Here is an 11,633-nt window from a genome sequence, read left to right as displayed (position 1 = left end):
ATACAGCACACACACAGAGGAATATTATTGTCATAAAAAAAAAAAAAGAACCAGGCGTGCCTGGGTGGCTCACTGGGTTAACCGTCCGACTCTTGGTTTTGGCTCAGGTGATGATCTCGTGGTCCTGAGATAGAACCTGGCATCAGATTATGCACTCAGTGCGGAGTCTGCTTCGGATTCTTTCTCCCTCTCCCTCTGCCCCTCCCCAATCCCACACTCCCTCGCTCTCTCCCTTTCTCTCAAAGAAAAAAAAAAGACACTTAAAAAAAAGTCTGGATGTTGGGCGCCTGGGTGGCTCAGATGGTTGTGTCTGCCTTCGGCTCAGGTCATGATCCCAGGGTCCTGGGATCGAGTCCCGCATCGGGCTCCCTGCTCCTTGGGAGCCTGCTTCTCCCTCTACTTCTCTCTCTCTCTCCGTCTCTCATGAATAAATAAATAAAATCTTAAAAAAAAAAAAAAGCCGGGATGCTTAAAAAAAAAAAAATGAAATCTTGCCATTCCCAATAACATGGATGGAACTGGAGAGTATAATGCTAAATAAAATAAGCCAGTCAGATAAAGACAAATACCGTATGATTTCACTCCTATATAGAATTTCAGAAACAAAATAAATTAACAAAGGGGAAAGAGACAAACCAAAAAACCGACTCTTAACTATAGAGAACTGATGGTTACCAGAGGGGAGGAGGGTGGAGGGATGGGTGAAATGGGTAAAGGGGGTTAAGAATGCACCTTTTTTTTTTTTTTAAGTAATCTCTACACTCAATGTGGGGCTTGAACTCACAACCCTGAGATCAAGAGTCACATGCTCTCCGGACTGAGACAGCCAGGCGCCCCAGGAGTACACTTGTCGTGATGAGCACTGAGTAACGTATGGAACTGTTGGATCACTGTATCATACGCCTGAAACTAATATAGCACTGTATGTTCACACTGGAATTAAAATTAAAGATACAACCAGTGGATACAACCAGTGAATAATCTTCATTTATGAATATAGGTCCCCTCTAAGTGATCCAGTCACCTCTTCTTCTATGCAAAAGGAAAGGAACATGGCCACAGGAAAGGACCCAAACCCTTGAGACTAGGCTTTGACAAGCATTTCATGTTTCTGCAACAGAAGGACATTCCTAAATGGGTTTTACTCTATTAAAATGAACCTACAGTCTTTGAGCATACACAAGTTCAGGAAAACTAGAGACAGCAGTTGAGAGGTAATTGGCTGGGTCCCTGTTCCCCAGCACTAAAAACTCTGAAGGAAACATTCTTCGTTCAATAAACATGCATTGTCTGCTGTGAGCCAGGCTCTGTGCTGGACTCTCAAGATGGAATGAACAAATCACATGTAGCTCCTGCCCTACTGGAGCGGACTTACAGTCTAACAGAGATGGAATGTAATTACCACAGAAATATATAATCACAATATGAGATGAGCACCATGAAGGTAAATGATGTGACTGATTATGAGATTTAGGGATTCAGGGAAGGCATCTCTGAGGAAGGAACATTTAAGCTGGAACCAAGACAGTAGATCAGAGTTGGGGGCAGGGGGAGGGAGGTCCTAGAATGGGCAAAGGGCTTTCATCTGAGCAGCTGATTTGCTCCCCTCCTTTAAGTAATCACTATGCCCAACATGGGGCTTGAACTCATGACCCCAAGATCAAGAGTTGCATGCTAGAGCCAGCCAGGTGCCCCTCATCTGAGAAGCTGAAAGGAAAGCCTGCCAGGAGCAGAGACTAAAGGCAGGCTGAGAAAAAGGTGAGCACTTCCATGTAGGCCATTGTATGGAATGCAGACTGTGTATGATTAAGAGGAAGCACTAAAGGATTTATTTTTTTTTAAGATTTTATTTTATTTATTCATGAGAGACAGAGAGAGAGAGGCAGAGGCAGAGGGAGAAGCAGGCTCCCCGCCGAGCAGAGAGCCCGATGCGGGACTCGATCCCAGGACCCCGGAATCATGACCTGAGCTGAAGGCAGACGCTTAACCGACTGAGCCACCCAGGTGTCCCAAGGATTTTTTTTAAACAAGGGAATGCCATGATCAAGTCTGCCAAGGAAGGCCATCCTGGTTGCTCTCTAATGAACAGAGGAGGGAAAGTGAGTGGCCAAGAAGAGGCTGTCACAGTGGTCCACACGGAAGACGGCTGCTTGGGTGGTTGGTGAAAGAGGCATAAAGGGAGTATTTTGGAGGCAGAGCCGACAGAATTTGGTGATGAGGGGGATGCGGGGGAGAGAGACGTCTATAAATGGGCAGGCAACTGGAACATTAAACAGAATAATCAAAGCTATTTATGGTCATGTACAGTCATGCACCAGACAAGGGCACTCAGTTGAGGAGGCAAGAGGGGTTGTAACCCAAATCACACTTTTGTTGGCACTTGTCAAGCCATGAGCCTGGCATGGGGCTGTCCACATAGAGGAAGGGGGGCCTTTTCCAAGTGGTTACTCACAAAAAGCTGCTTCCCACCAAGCTGTGTGCCTGGTGACCTGGACAGAACACTTTCAGAAAGTCACCAGGGGCCCCCATGGGAGTTATGGGTGTGGATTTTGTCCTGCTACTCCTAGAATGTAAGATTCACAAGGGCAAGGATCTATTCTGTAGGAGCTACCACACTTAGAACTGCTCTAGCCTGGTCAAAACTAGTCACAGAAGCACCCAGTTAGCCCTGACAGCTAAAGAGCCCGCAAAATATGGAGTCTATTTCTCCCTTTGGTGATAATACAGGAGTACTTCTTATTTACTAAAATACTTCATATTTAGAACAGCCCCTTTCTCTGGCAGTACAGGTATCCTTAGATTCATGTGATGCTCTCTCAAAACAAAGAATTCCAAAATGATGAGTGAGGTCAAGATTGCTATCACCCCACGGTAGGTAATCTTTAGACACTGTAGCAACACCAGCCAAGACTGTGTGTTAGGGCTCCCAAGTGTTAAGGGCTCATGGGAACCCTGCAGTTAGGGTGGAGGTCTAGGGGGAGAGGGAGGTAGCACTGAGTATGAAAACCTTACAAACAGCACAGCAACTCTAGGAAGCTTGATCCGCATCACGGAGAACACTAGGGCAGCCCAAGGGTATCCAACAAACAGTATTATACCCTTATATAGTACCAAATTCATTTTCACTCACAGACTTTCCTGGTTTAAGAGAGAGAGGAGGAGCCCATCTTAATCTCAACTCAGGGTTTTACTTTCCTTGCCTAGTACTCAGAACCTTGGAGAAGCCCATCTGGGTCACCAGCTTGAAATGAAGCTAGAAATCCCATAAAAATTGCCCAAAGTAAACAGAGGAGGCTTTGAGTAAGTCAACCTCCACATGTCTGATAGACAACTATTCTCCCTCCCACTCCCAGAAAGCTAAATGTCCAAAGTCTTCCCCATTTGAAGTGGGAGGACAGAAAAAATTCTGTCCAAGTCAGTTTACCTTTGACCATTTAGTCAATATTCTAGAGCTCACTTTTATAGGATTAATGCAGATCTCAAATCTAAGAAAATCAGGACAACCACAGAAATACTGGGGGCGTCCCCTTCACTAAAAGCCAGCCTGAATGCTCATTTTTGCTTGCTTTCATCCTATATCCCTAGAGGATCCTCAAGCATTGCTCTTTTTTATGAATCTCATCTTTTAAGATTTTATTTATTTAAGAGAGAGAACAAGTGGTGGGAAGGGGTGGGGGAGGAGAGAGAGGGAGAGGGAGAGAGGGGGAGGGGGGGAGGGAGGGAGGGGGAGAGAGAGAGAGAGAGAGAGAGAGAGAGAGAGAGAGAGAGAGAGAGAAGCAGATTCCCCACTGAGCAGGAAGCCCAATGCAGGGCTTGATCTCAGGACCCCGAGATCATGACCTGAGCCAAAGGCAGACACTTAACCGACTGAGCCACCCAGGCGCCCCACTTTTATTTATTTATTTGGTGGGGGAGGACAGAGGGAGAGGGCAAGAATCTCAAGCAGACTTCTCACTAAGTGCAGAGCCTGATGCGGGGCTCAATCCCACAACTCCAAGATCATGACCCAAGCCAAAACTAAGAGACAGACGCTCAGCTGACTGAGCCACCCAGGTGCCCCTGAACCTCACTTTTTTTTTTAAGAGATTTTATTTATTTGAGAGAGAGAATGAGAGAGAGAGAGCATGAGAAGGGGGAGGGTCTGAGGGAGAAGCTGACTCCCCGCTGAGCAGGGAGCCCGATGTGGGACTCGATCCTGGGCCTCCAGGATCATGACCTGAACCAAAGGCAGTCGCTCAACCAACTGAGCCACCCAGGTGCCCCTGAACCTCACTTCTCGATAGTCAGTTCCTGTTTGCCTCCACCCATTCTTTTTATCTTCAGGGTATGCGTGGCAGTAGAGGTCCAAATACTTAGCCTCCTCCTGCCAAACTTAGGAGGCCTATTTTCACGTTTTTCTTCTATGGAGGGGGCTTCTCTCTTCATATCTGTAAGAGGAATAGAATTTAGTCTGAAAATCAGGGTGATAAATACAGGAGTCGGTATGAGCACTCAAGGTTATGTGAAGGAACCCCAACACTCAACATATTAAAACAAGATTTTAACACTTTATTTTTATCGATAAAAAGTTGAAACATACTTAAATCACCTTGCTGTTAAGCTTGTGTATGCCAAAGTTGGCTCCCTTTGGAGGAGATTCCTTTATTTAACTCTGGGTTGACAATCTGCTATGTCTACAGCAGTAATGAGATGTTTTATTTTTGGGCCAAGGCAGAATACTGTATAAGTAACTGGCAGAGCTTGTCCTTTTCATTTCATTTTTTAAAAGTAATACCTACGCCCAATGTAGGGCTTGAACTCAAGACCCCAAGGTCAAGAACTGCATGGTTTGAGTGAGCCAGCCAGGCTCCCCTGTCCTTTTCATTTTAAAAACTTCACGACCTGTAGGACACAAACCTAGAGTATAATGTCAACCTTTTAGGTATATATAGTGTCACACTGTGTGTGTCTTTACATACACACATGCTTTGAGAAATGATGGAAAGAACATTATGTTTGACCTTTCCTTTATTTACTAAATTATCTATTCTGAAAATGTGCTACTTACATAAAAAAGGAGAAATTACACTATTATCTACACTAACATTCTAAAAACCTATTATATAACATCTAAATTTCTCATTTGCTTTATAAAGCCCCCTACCATACCCTTATTTTCTTTACACCCACATATAACCCTTTCTGGACAAATCTGATGTTCTCTGTCCACATTACTCCAGCTTTCTGATCGTGACATAATCACTCTTACATTCGCCTCAAATCAATTTACTTCATGATTTCTGGAGACCCTTCAAAATATCACCAACGATCAACCTCATCTTTAGTAAGTACCTATAGATTATGTATAATTGCTTCTTTATCTGATTATATGATCGTTTGTAGGCTGTTGAATGTACACACCTCTTACTCCCTAAGCATAAAAGATTTAGCTCTTTTGTGAAAAATATTCAAAGATTACTTTCTTCAAAAGATCACCAAGCCAAACATTTGGCCATATTTTTATTTACTACATATACTATAAACATATACAATACATGCTACAAAAAAAACATTTTTTTTAAATTTAACTGTCAAGAAAGTGTATAGTGTTATAATACAATGGCACATGTTCATATTTTATTTCAAATTGGTTTGCTTACCACCCATTTCAAACCATTAATAGTGAAATGTTACTTAAGGATAATTAAAAATTATCTATTTGCATTATTAACAATAAACAATTCCAACAAATTAATAAGAATTAACCATGTCAAATATTAGTATCCAAAAACTGGGCTTTTGCAGAAATGATTATATAAAATATAGCAGCCAATTACAGTTTACTTTGCTCTGTGACAATGTACATATGCACTTGAATAGGATTCTAGCATTTGCTTTTGGAAGATACTTATTTAAGGTCCAACAACTATCACACCCAGCCAAATCCAACCTAACAGTTCATATAATGCCTTCAGACAACTGATCATTGAAAAATTCTTATGATTTGGGTAGAGTTGAATGTTCCACTAATATTACATAACAAAAAGAGACATTACAAGCCAATATCAAAGTCAAAGGCAAAAGAAAATACAAACATTCAAATCAGTTTATGACAAGGTTTTTCTACAAGTATTTTAGATGTCATACTTCCAGGAAAACAAGATTTTAATGTGGATTTGGATTTGGATTTTACAGTATCTATGCTCTAACTGAAAATTTAAGAGTAGTCAGATGGAATTAAGTCTAGTATTGCAAATCTTTTCATTTAACATTGAGCACCCACTATATGCATTGCACTGTGCTAACTTTTAAAAGTTGAATATTAATGTCTTTATCAAGCATTACCTTAGTGTGAGGTAAAAATACATTAAATTAGCGTCAACTCATTAGTTTGCTTGTAGTATGTAATCCTGTGTCAGCTGGCTTCCCTGTGCCGTATAAAGAGCTTCTGCACACCCCTCATTCACTCACACAAACATCTGCACACCGACTATGCCAGGTATTGTGCTAGTCACTGGGATACCATGATTTGGTATGTTCAAAGAATGCATATTAATCATTAACCTATGTAAAAACAATTAGAAAGATACTTTTCTAAAATGAGGCCCAAAGCAAAATATAAGGTGTTTCTATGGGTCATATCACACCATAGACCAGTAAGTGCCTTCCTAGACTGGGAACTAACTTTGAAGGTTTCATATTGTAGTCTAAATAGCCTAGATCATTTTTGGTCTCAGAAGTCTATTCTTTGGAGCACCTGACCCCATATAAACCATTCCATACTTAAAAGGATTTGTAAACTAAACTGGAACATAAAGAAAAAGAGCCAAAAATAAAGGCAGTTGATAATGTAATGCACTTCAAGCACTATTCTGGCCATGTAAAATGAATAATACATAAGTAATTCATGATTGGTTCAAATGTTTTTCAAAGCGCTAACCCTACCCCAAACTCATGTAATTTTCACTTGACTTTTATACAAGTTGCATATAAAGCAAAGGGCAGAATTTGGCCCTACAACCACCTATGGAATAGTCTAAGTGATTGGTCCTTCCACTCTAAGCAAGTAGAAGCTAAGAATTTCAAAGAGTCCCCTAATAGGATACAGGCACTCAGGAGAAATGGCCCTGCTGGATCCCATTAGCCAGGAGTCTGTTTAGCTGTGGTAGCAGTGTGAACCTATTATGACCCCTTGAGGGAAGGCAGAAAGCTGGGAGGAGTTTGGGTGTCCACTCAGTGAATCCAATACTGGCTTAAAGCTATGCACTGAATAAAGTGCTCTGCACATCCTGCTTGTCATCTGGAATGAAAAGAAACACTTTTCTTGAGAATGAACCTATTTGTAGGTTTGGGGGAAAAGAATGACAAGGATTTAAAGAATCCCAAGAAAAAGTATGAAGCATTGACTAGAAAGGAAGACAAATGCCTCTAGTAGTGTCCTCAGAAATCTCAGGATTTGAACTGTCAGAATGAGTCATACAGTGGTCATGTTCTATAAATGAAAAAGCAATCCCACTGGGTACTTACTATTCACACGGTGCAAGATTACTTCATGGGGGTGGAAGGGAACAGTCTATTGCCATTTGATAGCATCGTTTCAAAATGAAAACAAAACCATTGAATAAATCAGGGTAAGCAGCGTGCAATATTCCTCTCCTGTCCATCAGTTTTCCACAGGTTGATTTGCACTACCTGAGGGAAAGCAGGCAAAATATCCATCCCTTCTGATACACTCAGGCATGGCTGTTACCACCTAAAATTGCCAATTCATAAGTTAACACACGAGCCCTCCAGTTTCGTACCCTGAATATGGTAAATGAGACTAGAGATGTAATTCAGTCTAAAAAAGATCACAGGTAAGAGAATGCTTATATAAACTAGACTGCTTTGACATCTGTAAGAAAATTGTATAGATGACAATCGGGAAAAAAAAAAAAAAAAAGATTGTTCCCATCTGTCAGCAAAACTGTTAGTTGAGCTATACTCAGCTGAAGTCCTCATCAGGATTCTGTTGATCCAGCAGACGGACATGTGTGAATGGGAAGTGACCTCGTTTGCCATTACACTCCCCTTCCCACTGACCACTCACATTAATCTTCGTAACCTTTACCAGCTCACCGACCTGCAGGAGGAGAATAAGGAAAGTGCTTTATTTCCAGTTATGAATGCAAACTGAAAAACTCCATTCTCTGGTTAGGCATACCCTGCCCACGTGATTGCTCTAGGGCTGACATTACAGAAATGGCTATTTGCTGCCTCCCAAGCCCCAGCCACCAGACTGATTACTTGTGGTTAGTGCAGGCAGAAGGAAGAAGGGACTTTAGCAGTGCAGAAAAACAGAGTACAGAAAATAGAAAGGATCCTAGAAAATGGTATTTTGGAAATTTTAATCATCTCTGGATGAGCAATCCCAACTAGAATGACCCAGTATTCCTTTTCTTGGTACCCACTACCCTTAGCTTCCTCCTTGCCCCACAGGCTGCGGCCTAGGGGAAGAAGTCCCTTACCCTCACTGGCATACAACAGCAGTGCAATCCCCCAACCACTCATATGCACGGATCACTGCCTGCTACTGCCTGCAGAGCAGAAGGTCCTCATGGAATGCAACTTCATTTGGTCCCAGAAAATGAAGTGTTCCTATTACCTTCCTACCAAGGCAAGGCTTTTCCCACCTGGGAAGGTAAAGGCTAAAATTCCAAATTCCATCAGCTCTCTGCAAAGCCCCTACCTTTTTCATCAAGCTCTACCACCCCACCATGTACTAACAGACCTTGTTGCTCCCTCAATGTCACTCGGTACCTATTCATGAACAGTAAGGAGACATCATGTTTTTGCTTGTATATGAAAAGCTTTCCTTTGCAACATCAACTATAAAGTTTTGACAATCTAGGATGTACCTCTATTCTATAAAACTTAAAATCAGTCTGATGAATGGATTCATCTTGTGGCAAAATACTGAACAATGGTGAGCTAAGTGGTGAGACACTGGACTAAAAAACATTATCCTTTGATTATCAAAATCTGAGTTCTGAGGCTACAAGAGGTTTCTAAGCATAACTGTTCATTTGGTTTAAGTTAGTAACTACTATTTATTGAACTTTCACTAAGTACTGTAAAGGATTTTTTTTTTTTTTTAAGTAGGCTCCAGGGCGCCTGGGTGGCTTAGTCGGTAAGCGACTGCCTTCAGCTCAGGTCATGATCTCAAGGTCCTGGAATCGAGCCCTACATCGGGCTCCCTGCTCTGCGGGAAGCCTGCCTCTCCCTCTCCCACTCCCCCTGCTTGTGTTCCCTCTCTCGCTGTCTCTCTGTCAAATAAATAAATAAAATCTTTAAAATAAATAAATAAATAAAAAATAAAGTAGGCTCCATGCCCAACGTGTGGCTGGAACTCAAGAGATCAAGAGTTGCATGCTCTACTGACTGAGCCAGTCAGGCGCCCCTACTGTACAGAATATTTTATATAAATTATTTTCTAGTCATTATAATAACCTTGTAAGAGGAATTTTTACATTTTATAGATGAAAAAACCGAAGTTCAGAGCAATTACAGATATACCTGAGGTCACACAGCGACTAGCAGGGCTGGGATCTGACCTCAGAAGTATCAGCTCCAAAGCCAATTTCTGTTTCTACCATATCAACTACTGGCCAAAGTCAACTCGAGTCTAGGACCAGGGCCTTCTATAAAACCAGCTTGATCTCACTCACAGGACAAACAGCTTGCCTACTGACCTGTCTATAATTTCCTCAAGAACAACTGACAACCACAGAGGCCAAAGATTGTGGGGGGGGGTCAGAGGATGCTGAGAAAAGGAAGACAGAAACTAGAGAATGTCTGATATAACTGGGAAGATACAAGAGTGAGAAAAGGCAGCAGCTCAGTCTGCCGATGTTGGGATGATTAAGGCTGACGGGGTAAGGGGAGAAGAAAGGATGGTACCGCATACCCATCCTCGCAAGCACATCCAGTCCCTACAGGCTGCTAGCACCAGGGTTCTTTATTATCAGCAATCTTCTAATTCAAAGTTCCTGACACCCAAGCAAGTCAACCATGACAAGTCAAGATCTTCCTAGTCTTCTGGGGAAAGAAAGACCAGGACCTCAAAGTGAAAATTTCCTAGCTAGTAAAAACAATCTGAAAGTTGTTCTTATATCCCCAATTCTAGTTCTCAGACTTTATTTTTTAAGTAAACTCTATGCCCAATGTGGGGCTCAAACTCACAACCCCAAGCTCAAGTGTCATGCTCTACCAACTTACCGGGCCAGCCAGGCACCCCATGAGTTCTGACTTTATCTTACCTGCTCCTTTTTTTAAACTCTTATAGTATTGCATTAGGAACAACATCCACCTGATAACATCTGACTACTCTGTAGTGAATTTTCCTTGTTTCTGACCTGTCAACTATCCTTGACTGTCCCCCACATCTCCACCCTACTGGAATTAATGTTACCATGCTGCTAGCCCCTTGCTACATTAAGGTCAATTATATCAAGTGCAGTACTTCTCTTCCCCATTTTAGTATTTATTTGTATTTTCTGTTTTTTAAAAGATTTATTTATGTTAATATTTATATTTTTATGTATTTATCTGAGAGAGAGAGAGAGAGAGAGTGCGCTCCCAAAAGGGAGGGGCAGAGGGAGAGGATCTGAGGCAGACTACTCGCTGAGCACGGAGCATGAAGCTGGATCTCATAAGGCTGAGACCATGACCTGAGCTGAAACCAAGAGTCACAGACTTAACCGACTAAGCCACCCAGGCGCCCCTGTACTTTCTGTTAAAAAACACATCATGCTAAGTGCTATTCTGAAAGCTGGACCCAGAATAATAGAAGTCCCTAACCTTAAGAAAGAGAAAAATGATTGGGGGATGTGTATGCTCATGTACTCATGTCAAAAATCTAAATTGCCACTTGTGTTAGGTTCCCTTCCAGATGGGGACAAAGGGGCCAATTTAAGAAGCTGGCTTGACAGGGCACCTGACTGCTTCAGTCAGTACAGCATGTGACTCTTGATGGGGTAGTGAGTTCAAGCCCCACATTGGCTGTAGAGCTTCTTTGGGGCTGGGGGTGGGGGGGGGAAGCTACTTTGACAAGATCACAGCTAACACCCCTAACAGCTGTCATACCTAAATTCATCATTTTACTGATATTAAAAACACACAAAAGGTACATGAGGGAACATTCTGGAGTGCTGGAAATGTTCTATATTTTCATCTGGGTGGTTATCCCATATGTGCATACACATGTAAACTCCAAGCTGTATACTCAGAATCAGTACTTTATACCAAATGATTGATTTCCTATCTAATGAAAAGATGGGGCGCCTGGGTGGCTCAGTCGGGTAAGCATCTGCCTTGGGCTCAGGTCGTGATGCCAGGGTCCTAGGATCCAGCCCCACAACGGGCTCCCTGCTCAGCAGGGACTCTGCTTCTGTTGCTCTCTCTCTCTTGAATAAATAATCTTTAAAAAAATTTTTTGAAAAGATGAAAAGATTTTACCCAGATTTTCTAGGTGTTTTTTATTTTTATTTTTTGAAGATTTTATTTATTTGACAGAGAGAGACACACACAGCAAGAGTAGGAACATAAGCAGGGGGAGTGGGAGAGGGAGAAGCAGGCTTCCTGCTGAGCAGGGAGCCCGATGCGGGGCTCCATCC

At 42.2% G+C, this 11,633-nt stretch overlaps 1 protein-coding gene across 4 annotated transcripts in view; it reads right to left on the bottom strand.

Moving 5' to 3' along the window:
• CRK (CRK proto-oncogene, adaptor protein) overlaps window positions 1-11,633 on the bottom strand; it is a 62,954-nt gene that overhangs the window by 31,195 nt on the left and 20,126 nt on the right. For 2 of the 4 annotated variants that reach the window (XM_025851301.2, XM_073879325.1), the window contains exon 3: window positions 4,528-8,101. The exons of 1 other annotated variant lie outside the window; for it this stretch is intronic. In XM_025851301.2, coding sequence (XP_025707086.1) covers window positions 7,964-8,101 — 138 coding nt within the window. In that variant the 3' untranslated portion in view covers window positions 4,528-7,963. Of the gene's footprint in view, window positions 1-4,527; window positions 8,102-11,633 lie in introns of those variants that run through there. One more of the 4 variants, XM_025851302.2, reaches the window with a different exon arrangement.

Source organism: Callorhinus ursinus, unplaced genomic scaffold (genome assembly GCF_003265705.2).
Source record: "Callorhinus ursinus isolate GAN/ISIS: 27379988/994484 unplaced genomic scaffold, GSC_fseal_2.0 scaffold34, whole genome shotgun sequence".
In the NCBI taxonomy this organism is placed as follows: domain Eukaryota; kingdom Metazoa; phylum Chordata; class Mammalia; order Carnivora; family Otariidae; genus Callorhinus; species Callorhinus ursinus.
Note: the sequence above shows the minus strand (reverse complement) of the source record. Positions and strands in the feature narration are given on the sequence as shown.